We start from the raw sequence: 10,454 nt of genomic DNA on the forward strand, positions 1-10,454 counted from the left end.
TTGCTCTGAGCAACATTTAACTTTTAACATTAAACACTTAAATTTTAATTTTAAATATAGTAATTCACACTCATAACAACGCCATCGGCCTGCACCTCCTCCTCTCGGGCTTGACCCGGATCGCCGCTACACACTCCTGTTGACTGACAGACAAACATATACAAAAACAGTTACTTTTACCTCCTGACTCAAACAAACTGATGGATTTAAGTACTGGTAGTACTTAAATCCATTTAAATGGGTCAAGACCCAGCCCCCCTCAGGGACTGGGCACTCTCTTTTTTCTCTTCCCCGGGATGTCCCTTCGGGACATCCCGGCGTCCTCTTTTGGATATGTTGGAGCATTGCTCCAAATTCCAACCACACTTATAAAAAAAACCTCAATTCCACGGACTGGTGGTTTTTACTGTAATGTTTTCGATTTGCTTCTATTCCTTTAATTATCTTTATTCCTTATTTCTTTGTAGCACTGATTCCTTTTTCTTGAACTGGTTTGTGGTTGTAATTTCCTTGGATATGCTCTTGTAATCCTTATTTCTCTGTTTACTGGCGTCTGTCTGTAACTGCAATGATTTATGTTCAAAATTAGATTTGATCAATGCAGTTCGCAACGGCAAAACTTACCTTTCTAGTCTACAACATTTTTAACTATTTGTTTGAAGAAAAACGTTGAATCGTTTCATATTTTAATTTGACATGTTTTATTATTGATTGACATCACCGTGTCAATCAATATTCTTTCAAAGTTTTAAACTGACTAAAGAGTTAGAGTATGTATACTTTTAATGTAGGTTTATTAGTTTTAGACCATATTTTATAATTGGCTAGCGATAATTTTTAAATTTTAAATTTAGTTCCTTAAATTCTCAAGCGGCCCTCATGTCAAACCCGTCAGTCATTATTTCGTCGTTTCTCAAGAAACAACGAGTTATAAAGGGTCCGTGCGGGGCCTGGCTCTTCAAGAAACCCTCTTCACGTCCTCTCCTCTTTCGGCGAGCTGCGGGCCGTGTATCTCTGCTTTCCAAACGGCCTGAACGTGTGACCTCGTCAGCTGGCCTGTCTGCTGGGGGCTCCATACGAACGCTGCTGGTCGTGCCTGACGCTCGAGCACGCAGGCTGCATCACTGCGCTGAGGCGTGGATCTGCGCGCCGCGCACGCTTGCCGCTGCGCGCCGGAGCCCCGTGTCTTCCTGACCGCTGCACGCCACTACTCCGAGTCTTCCCATACGTTGCGTGCCGCTGCTTCGGAACACATTTTGGTGTTCGTGCCCACTGCGAGCCGCTGCTTTGAGACTTCGGAAAATTACCTGACTTATTTTCACATACCTCGTGTCATATCGCCAATTGAAGAGCCGTACGTATAATAAACTTACCTACCCCTGATTTACTTATTTTCATTTCATTCCACTTTTCGAATTCTCTTCACCCCTAGGTCAGCGGTTACGTACCCTTGCAAAAGACTCTTGTAAGAGCACGTAACGCTACAATATGTGTAAAATTCGTGTACATCAGTGTACCGTAGACAGTAGTTTTAGGCCTTTATAGGACCATAAAGTTGAATTCCCATAAAGTTGAAATCTCGAAATGTTGAATTTCCCAGAACGTTGGATCTCATGTTGAAATTGCACTATGTTGAATCCTAAAATGTTGAATTGGCAAAAAGTTGGAATTTTCAAAAAGTTTATTTGCGTAGATTATGTCATTCAGTATGCGTGTAACACAATCTCTCCGTCCTACCGTCTTTATCCCTTCTTAACCGTGGTGTTGTGTACATTTGTTGCCCGTGGTCCTACCGCGTAGTCCTACTGGTAGTACCACGGGCTTTTTTTCATGTACGTAGTTCTATCAGTAGGACTACGACCAAATTGCTTTGCCCTTAGTTCCACTAGAAGTGATAGCATTTTTTAACCGTCGCCTCATATCTCAAGAAGGACGGTTATCAAGTCGTCTGTATGTTTTTTTTTCTTTTTTTTTGTTCCTTGATATCTCCGTCGTTACTGGACCGTTACTTTTTTGATTGAATGTCTATGCATACAGATTGGTACCATTTTTCTCAGAACCCAGTTCTGATGATGGGATCCTGGAGAAATCGAGGGAACTCCTCGAATCTGAAAGGCATACATATGGTGATTTTTGTGTTTTTAAAGGAACAGCATGCATTTAGGTACGGAACAGTGACATTTGGTGCAGTGGAACTGCTGATGATGGCCAGAACGGAACTCTTCAAATCTGAACGGCACGCTTATAGTGACTTTGGTATTTTTATAAGAACAGCATGCACTTTCGTCCAGAACAGTGACATTTGGTGCAGTGGAATTTCTGATGATGGTCAGAACCGAACTCCTCAAATCTGAACGGCACGCTTATAGTGACTTTGGTATTTTTATAAGAACAGCATGCACTTTCGTCCAAAACAGTGACATTTGGTGCAGTGGAACTGCTGATGATGGCCAGAACCAAACTCCTCAAATCTGAACGGCACGCTTATAGTGACTTTGCCATTTTTATAAGAACACTAGAACAGTGATATTTGGTACAGTGGAACTGCTGATGATGGTCAGAACCGAACTCCTCAAATCTGAACGGCACGCTTATAGTGACTTTGGTATTTTTATAAGAACAGCATGCACTTACGTCCAGAACAGTGACGTTTGGTGCAGTGGAACTGCTGATGATAGTCAGAACCGAACTCCTCAAATCTGAACGGCACACTCATAGTGACTTTGGTATTTTTGTAAAAGCATGCATTTAAGTTCAGAACAGTGACATTTATTTAGTTATGTTTGTTAAGCATGTTGAGTTTTCAAAAAAGTATAGTTTTTAAATATATCAGTTACTTTTGTGAAAGATTTATATATGTAGCGATATCGAATAGGCAACTGAAACAACGTGAAATTATTTTGCACGAAAACACAAAAAAGCTAAAACTCAGCTACAGGGATGTGGGTAAGAGCGTGCGCAGACAGAGAGCGGTCTGCGTTCTGTCAGAGTTCCGCGTTCTGATGACCGTTGACCGCTCAAGCGTTCCAACGCACACAGGCGGCGTTCAAATTCCCGCGTTCTAGTTTCGTTTGTGCCTTCGTACGTGAAACATGTCGCTGGTGGAAAGTTCGTCCGAAGAAGAAGAATTGTTGCTCTTGTGGAGCTTACAAGCTTCTAAGAAGAAAAGAAAGTATTGGGTGCACCCCATTAACACAACTAGAGAAGAACAAGGCGAATTTAATAGTATTTTTGAGGAGTTACTTGAAGATGAAAAGCGATTCTACATTTATTTTCGCATGTCGATAAATAGTTTTAATGAATTGTTTGACATCTTGAAACCTCATATCGAAAAGCAAAATACTAACTGGAGGAAGTGTATATCAGCAAAAGAAAGACTGGCCGTATTTTTAAGGTATGTATTTATTAAGGATTAAAAGAAAACATCAACAGTATTTCTTAAAAAAAAACATAACAGTATTTCTTCTTGTATTTGCAACAAAAACAGTGTGTTTAAAAGCAAGTGAGCCCTTAATAAAAAAATAAAAATTGCCCGTATTGTGAAAACAGAATTAATTATCTTACGTATTAACGTAACGTGACACATTTTCGTAATATTCTGTAGCTATTTGTAATGTCGTTGATTGTTGTGAACTTGGTGTTGACTGTCGTGAACGAACATACACTACAGTGTTGTTATCTTGACTAGGTGCACTAGGACTAGCCGGTTCCAGAAACTGTTCTGAGACAGGGCTGGGTACAGCCCACGAACTTGAACTTAGTTCATATGCACATGCAGGACTTGGAACAGACCCCGAATTTGGCGTAGAACTACCTGCTTGGTTAGATAATTGAGATGAAACTCGAGTAGCATTTGCATCACTGCCTTCTGCCAATTGTAGCTCGTATCGGGCAAATAGAGTAGCCATTTTTAATTTAACCATACTTTGAATTTTCGGCGGGAATGTTTTAAATGTTTGAGCATAACTTAAAAAAAAATAGTCGACTCCATCCATTTTGTTTTTATTTTCATTTTTGTTTTTTAAATACTCCAGTATTTTATCGCTGGAGTCTTCGCTCGTTCTTATTCTTTTTCTTGAAAATGGCTTGCTTGGACCAGGTGTCGCATCACTCAGAGTCATATCCACCGAAGAGTCGTCCGTAATGTTCGTGTCGGTGTGAAAAGTTGTATCTATGGTGGCTTGAGAAGGCTGACTATTACTTTCTGTTGGTCTTCTAACATTGTAATCATCCAAAAACCTCATTTGTGACGCCCATGGCCAAGTCTTATACTTTTTATAAGACTGGCCTGTAGAAGACTCATTATTTTTTTTGAATTTTCCGTAGCTGTCTCTCAGACTCTTCCACTTGGCTATCCATAATTTACCTAAAAAGAGAAAAAAATTGTTTCAGGTACCTTGCAACAGGAGATACTTATAAAACAATTGGACATTCATACCGTATGGGGTTTACAACTGTTGGTTCAATAGTGAAGGAAGTAAGTCAAGTAGTATGGAAAACATTACAACCAATATATATGCCAGAGCCCACTCAAAGAACATGGAAGGAGGCAGAGGCTGGTTTCAATGAGAAATGGAGATTTCCAAATTGTATTGGTAGTATTGATGGAAAACATGTTTATATAAAATGCCCGCCTAATACGGGAACATTACATTTCTGCTATAAACAAAGATTCTCTATTGTGTTGCTTGCGGTCGTGGATCCAGATTACAAATTTATTTTGATTGACGTTGGCAGCTATGGAAAAGACAGTGATAGTACGATTTTTCAAAGGACGTCATTCTATCAGAAAATTGTTAACAATCAGCTGAACATTCCTGAGTCAAAGCCGTTGCCAGGTCGAGAAAAGCCAGTGCCTCATGTTTTTATTGGAGACGGGGGTTTCAAATTAGAAAAATTTTTGATGAGACCTTTCCCAACTAATATAACCACACAGGATGAAAGAAAGAAAACATATAATAAGAGACTGAGTAGTGCAAGACGTGTCGTGGAGAGCACATTTGGCATTTTGGCTCAAAAATGGCGGGTATTTTTAAGCCAATAGAACTCAATGTAGACACTGCTGTTGATGTTGTAAAAGCAGCGTGCTGCTTGCACAACTACCTCAGAGTAAAAGGAGATTGTCACATCCATGATGATGAACCAGAGATAAATAACGATCAACAAAATACCGCCTTTCAATCTTTTCGTCGAACAAATACGAATAGAACAAATAATACAGCATATGCAATTCGAGATGAATATATTACTTATTTTAATCAATAGGTGTTATAATATACCAATAAATATAGGTAAAGATATGTATTACAATAATACGTAATAAGTATTAAAACAATAAATATAGATAAGTAGACCGTGATTACCTTTTTGATTTTTGTCGAGCTCCCGATATTTCGACGCAGTTGCAGGCATCATGATCACAGAATCAATATAAGTCTAATGAAAATAACCGTGAATCATTCAACTCTTAGATAAGTAGGTAAAAATAATTATGTATTAAATAGTAAAAAAATTACAATAATGTGATGTTTTACTTACTATCTCCAAATCCCAATGCTGTGGCAATTTGAAGCCAAGCTTCTGCTTTTTTGTCACGATTTTTATAGTCTACATCACTTAAATCGTACAATAAACTCCTTTCTCTAACTAATTCAATCAATTTTTCGGTATTTGCGACTTCGGACATCGCGGCGTTCCGGCGTTCGCTGTCTCGGCGGGAATAGAACGCTAGAACGCGACGTTCCGCTTTGCCCGCCGCGGTCAGACTGCCCGCTGTGTGCGTTGTCGCTATAGACGCGGTCCATTCTAAAGAACGCAGAGCGCGGAACGCGGAACGCAGAACTCCAGACCGCTCTCTGTCTGCGCACGCTCTAAAAGATTAAAATTACCACAATCCACTGTTTGTTGCGTATTGAAAAGGTTTCGGGAACGCCTAACGTTAAAACGAAAGCCAGGAATTAGTGGGTTGCAGGGTATAAATTATTAAAAAAAGAAGGAACGCATCTTAAGGATATTTGCTTCAAATTGTATGATGTTACCTCGTGACGTGGCTAAAAAGTAAAGATGTCCCAATTGTATTTTCAAAAGGTGAAACGTAGAGCAGGGCTAAGAAGTTGTAAAGCACAGAACGGCACCAGATTGGAATATAAGACAGAAATCAGCAGCAGAAACTCGATTGAGAAACTATACGAAAATGTATTAACAAAATTTGACTGCGTTCTGATGGATGGTGAAAGTTACATAAAATCCGATTTCTAAGAAATCCCTGGCCAAGAGTTTTATACTAGCAAAAGTAGCACAGAGGCTCCCAAAGACTGTCAAATAAAAAAAGATCTAAGTTTCCAAAAAAAAAACCTTCTTTGGCAGGCAATTAGCAGTTGCGGGAAAAGAAGCAGCTCTTTTGTCACTACCGGAACAATAAAGGGCAGCATCTATCAAAAAGAGTGCTTACAAAAGCGATTACTTCCGTTTATTAAGAAACACCACTCCTGGCCTTTATTTTGGCCGACCTTGCCAGGTGTTACTACGCGAAACCTGTCATGGAGTGGTACAAAGCAAATGGTGTAGCCGTGGTACCGAGATATAGCTATCCACTAAATTGCCTATAACTCCGGCCTATTGAGGAATATTGGAGTATAATGAAAGGGTTTCTTAAAAAGAGAGGCGGGGAGGTTAATTCCGCGGAGGAGCGGCGAAAACTGTGGACCTGGCGACAAAGAGGTATCCTGACGTGATGGTGCAAACTCTTATAAGTCGTGTTCGAAGAAAAGTACGATCGAGGGCTTATTCGTCGAGAAACCTTGACTAATTATGGTTTGCATTTCTCTCTCTCCTCAGCATTATTATTCCCATCTGATTTTGGGGTCTGCTTTTCATGTCCTTTCCTTCCACTTCGCACGATCGGACGTGTCGTCGACTGAAACGTCGCAGGCTCTCATGTCTTTTGCTATGGTATCTGCCCATCTCATCTTCGGTCTTCCTCTTCCTCGGGACCCAGCAATGCTCAGATCCATAGCAACGTTTCCTATGTACTCAGGAGGCCTTCTTTTCACGTGTCCATACCATCTCAGTCGACTTTCTTGTAGCTTATCGGCGATATCACGTACTCCGAGGCTACCGCGAACATGTTCATTGCGTATCCTGTCGAGCCTCGTTACTCCGCACATCCACCGAAGCATCTTCATTTCTGTGACTTGGACAGACCGGACATGTTCCTGCTTCATAGCCCACGTTTCACTCCCATAAGTTAGAACTGGTCTTATTATGCTTTTATAGACAAGGTCTTTAAGCTTCACAGGCATCCTCCGGTCGCAGGTAACACCCGTCACTTCACGCCACTTTAGCCAGGCAGCGGCGATACGGTGCTGCAAGTTCCCTTCCAAATTTCCTGAAGCATGTAACATGGTACCCAAGTATTTGTATTCGTCACATCTAGTGACTTGTTGTCCATCGATAACGAGAGGGTCTTCAAGTTGGTTGGGTTTGTTACACACCATGTATTGGGACTTGGAAATACTTAGCATTAGCCCACCCGCTTCTAACTGACGTTTCCAATCACCGAGAGCATCCTCTAACTCTTCTCGGGATGTTGTGCACATGGCTACATCGTCTGCGTAAATAAATGTCCATGGCGCTTTGGTTTGGGCATGTTCAGTGAGCGCATCCATCACCAGACAGAAGAGATACGGACTTAGCACAGACCCCTGGTGTACCCCTTCTGTAACCGCTATTGGCTTGGTTTGCCCCACTGTGGTTCGAATTACGGATTTCACGCTTTTATACATGTCAGCTATTATGTCAATGTACCTCTCTGGGATATTTTTCTTGCGAAGACTCCACCAGATTGTCGGACGAGGAACACGATCAAATGCCTTTTCCATGTCTAGAAAAGCGATGAAAAGCGGCGTGTTTTTGGCCCTGAATTCCTGTGCAACCAAGTTTATGGCAAACATAGGGTCGATAGTGGACAGCCCCGGGACGAAACCGTATTGGTTCTTTGATAAGGAGCTCTCTGCTCTTAACCGGGCATCGATCACCCGTTCATACAGCTTCATCGTGTGGCTCATCAACTTTATCCCGCGATAGTTATTGCACTCGTATCTACTACCTTTGCCTTTGTAGAGGGGAACGATGGTGCTTATTCTCCATGGGTCCGGTATAGTTGAACATTCCCAGGCTTTCAGAAATAGATGAGTAAGAAGGTATATTCTTTTCTCCTCCAGGCACTTCCAGGCTTCAATGGGGATACCATCAGGACCCGTGGACTTCTTATTAGACATTTTCCGTAGCGCCGCTTTAACCTCCTGGGGTGATATAGGTGGGATGAGCCCGAGATTTTTCTCGGCCACTGGGAGGTCGACCGTTATTGTTGTCGTATTTAAAAGCTGGTTGTAATAATTATACCACACTGCCAAAATTTCGTAGTCCTTGTACAAAAGCTTCCCATCAGTGCCTTTGATAACTCTGGTTTTTATGGGATCTTGTGATGCCTTATTTCGGGATTTTGCCAATTTATATATCTCCTTCTGCCCTTCTCTACTTTCAAGGGTAGCGTACAGAGATCCTGTTGCGTTTCTTTTTGCAATGGAAACCGATTTTCTCGCCATCTTTTTCGCCACTTTATAGGCGTCTCTATGTTCTTGGGTTTTGGTGGACTGCCAGATCTTGAAAGCCGCCTTCTTTTCTTGCAATGCTGCTTGAACCGTGGCACTCCACTACCAGGTCTCTTTGAGTGTTTTCCGCCCAGGTTTGGTACGACCAAGAACTTTATTGGCCGCTTTCATAATCCCAGATGATATTTGTTTCCACACGCTATTCACATCATCTTCCATGTTGATAGTCAGCTCTTCCAGATCTTTCCTAAACTTTTCTGCCTTCTCTCCTTTTAGCAGCCACCATTTAGTAATGTCCGGCGCCCTATCTTGTTTTGAGTTAGGCTTTTGGAGAAAGGTCATGTCCATAACTACCACACGATGTTGTGAACTAACGCATTCGCCAGGAATCACTTTGCAGTTTTTCACTCTTCCTATGTTTGCTCTGTTCGTAAGGATGTAATCTATCTGTGTACTATGGGGGCCACTTTTATAAGTTATCAGATGTTCGGGCTTTTTCTTGAAGAAACTGTTGACGATAGCCAAGTCATGGGCCAAAGCCGCCGACAGTATGGTTTTACCAGCATCATTCAGACACCCATAGCCATACCCTCCGTGCACCCGGCACCCGGCCGAATAAATTGCATTTTGCTCCTATGTGGCCATTTAAGTCTCCTCCAACAACGCATGCTTCTCCATTTGGTATCTGCTGCAGTATGCCCTCCAGGGTGGTCCAGAATGATTCTTTTTCACTGTCTCTAGAACCAACTTGAGGAGCATAAACGGATAAGATGTTGATAGTTTCACTTTGTACTAGCACTTTTACATACATTATGCGATCATTTATCCGATTTACTTCTAATACGTTGTTCAGATGTTCCTGACTGACCACTATGGCTACTCCATTTCGTCCGTTTGTTGAGCCCGTGTACATCATTTTGTAGCCTTCACCGATGTTTCGCGCCTTAGAGCCACGCCATTTGTTCTCCTGCAGACACGCAAAATCTATTTTTCTCCTGTGGAATAGCTCTGCCAGTTCCTTCGTCCTCCCAGTTAGTGAACCAACGTTTAAAGTTGCGAAGCGGACTTTCAAGTTTTGCTCTGGGACTAACGTCTTTAGCCGAGTCCGTCCTTTACTCGGTAGCCCTCGCACATTTGTCGCAGATGTAGGGCGATGTATCTGCGCGTCGTTTTGCGGCGACGCCCTATTTGCAGAATGTGCTCTTATAACTTGCCTTTTCATTTTTCTTTCTAGGGAAGTGGCTGTAGGTTAGGTTTATTAGCCCGGTGCCGATTGCCATCTGACGCACCAAAACCGACCGGTTTACGATCGGAAAACCCGTGGATACGATGGTTTAATCCTAGACGCAGGTGTTTTAAGCCCACGTTAAGTGCCGTCCAGTTATACCGCCGGAAACTCGGTCGCCATTGCCTCGTCAGTTATCCAGCAGGGAGCACCACGATGACTGCTAGAGTCACCGCCGCCGGCTATTCGTACGAACCACCGGCGCGGGCAGGTGAGGTTGACATTTGGGTCGGATAAGATCTTAATTCCGTTCTCCCCTTACTCCCGGTCCGTTTGTTAATGTAGGTAAGAATTTAGAATGGCGGCATTTTGTGAACATCAAAGGAGTGAGCCTTCTGTTGTACTATTATATATTCTGTGAAAATACATATTTCTACATAATCCAACATTCGCAAGTAGCTTTCACCAGAACCCGAAAGGCGACGGTTTTTTTTTCTTAAAAATTATTTCTGGTTCAGCTGTACTGGCATAGTATTTACTCTAAGAAGTATTTGAGGTAAAAAGGATTTATTATACATTGATGATTATTAAATCACCATGTCATGTTGACGTTGGTT

The 10,454-nt window shown here is 41.9% G+C and overlaps 2 protein-coding genes across 2 annotated transcripts; both read right to left on the reverse strand.

The window, feature by feature from the left end:
* Positions 1-1,047: 1,047 nt before the first annotated feature.
* LOC125240444 lies at positions 1,048-5,866 on the reverse strand. Its single transcript, XM_048148338.1, has 3 exons — positions 5,539-5,866; positions 4,030-4,366; positions 1,048-1,282 (listed from the first exon to the last, which is right to left on the reverse strand). The coding sequence occupies exons 1-3, from the start codon at positions 5,684-5,686 to the stop codon at positions 1,048-1,050; spliced, it is 720 nt and encodes a 239-aa protein (XP_048004295.1). The 5' UTR covers positions 5,687-5,866.
* Positions 5,867-6,872: 1,006 nt separating this feature from the next.
* LOC125241869 lies at positions 6,873-10,147 on the reverse strand. The gene is made up of 2 exons (XM_048150553.1): positions 9,823-10,147; positions 6,873-7,703 (listed from the first exon to the last, which is right to left on the reverse strand). Exons 1-2 carry the CDS (start codon positions 9,832-9,834, stop codon positions 6,873-6,875), a joined length of 843 nt encoding a protein of 280 aa, XP_048006510.1. The 5' UTR covers positions 9,835-10,147.
* Between the last annotated feature and the right edge of the window lie 307 nt (positions 10,148-10,454).

Source organism: Leguminivora glycinivorella, chromosome Z, assembly GCF_023078275.1.
Source record: "Leguminivora glycinivorella isolate SPB_JAAS2020 chromosome Z, LegGlyc_1.1, whole genome shotgun sequence".
NCBI lineage: Eukaryota > Metazoa > Arthropoda > Insecta > Lepidoptera > Tortricidae > Leguminivora > Leguminivora glycinivorella.

What these genes read in the sequence shown, in the direction of transcription:
- LOC125240444 (XM_048148338.1), bottom strand. Translation starts at nt 5,686, where the DNA reads ATGTCCGAAGTCGCAAATACCGAAAAATTGATTGAATTAGTTAGAGAA. An exon ending in AGCATTGGGATTTGGAGATA is followed by an intron (nt 4,367 to 5,538) that starts GTAAGTAAAACA and finishes TTCTCTTTTTAG; the next exon opens with GTAAATTATGGATAGCCAAG. An exon ending in TCCAGCGATAAAATACTGGA is followed by an intron (nt 1,283 to 4,029) that starts GTATTTAAAAAA and finishes GTCTCAAAGCAG; the next exon opens with CGGCTCGCAGTGGGCACGAA.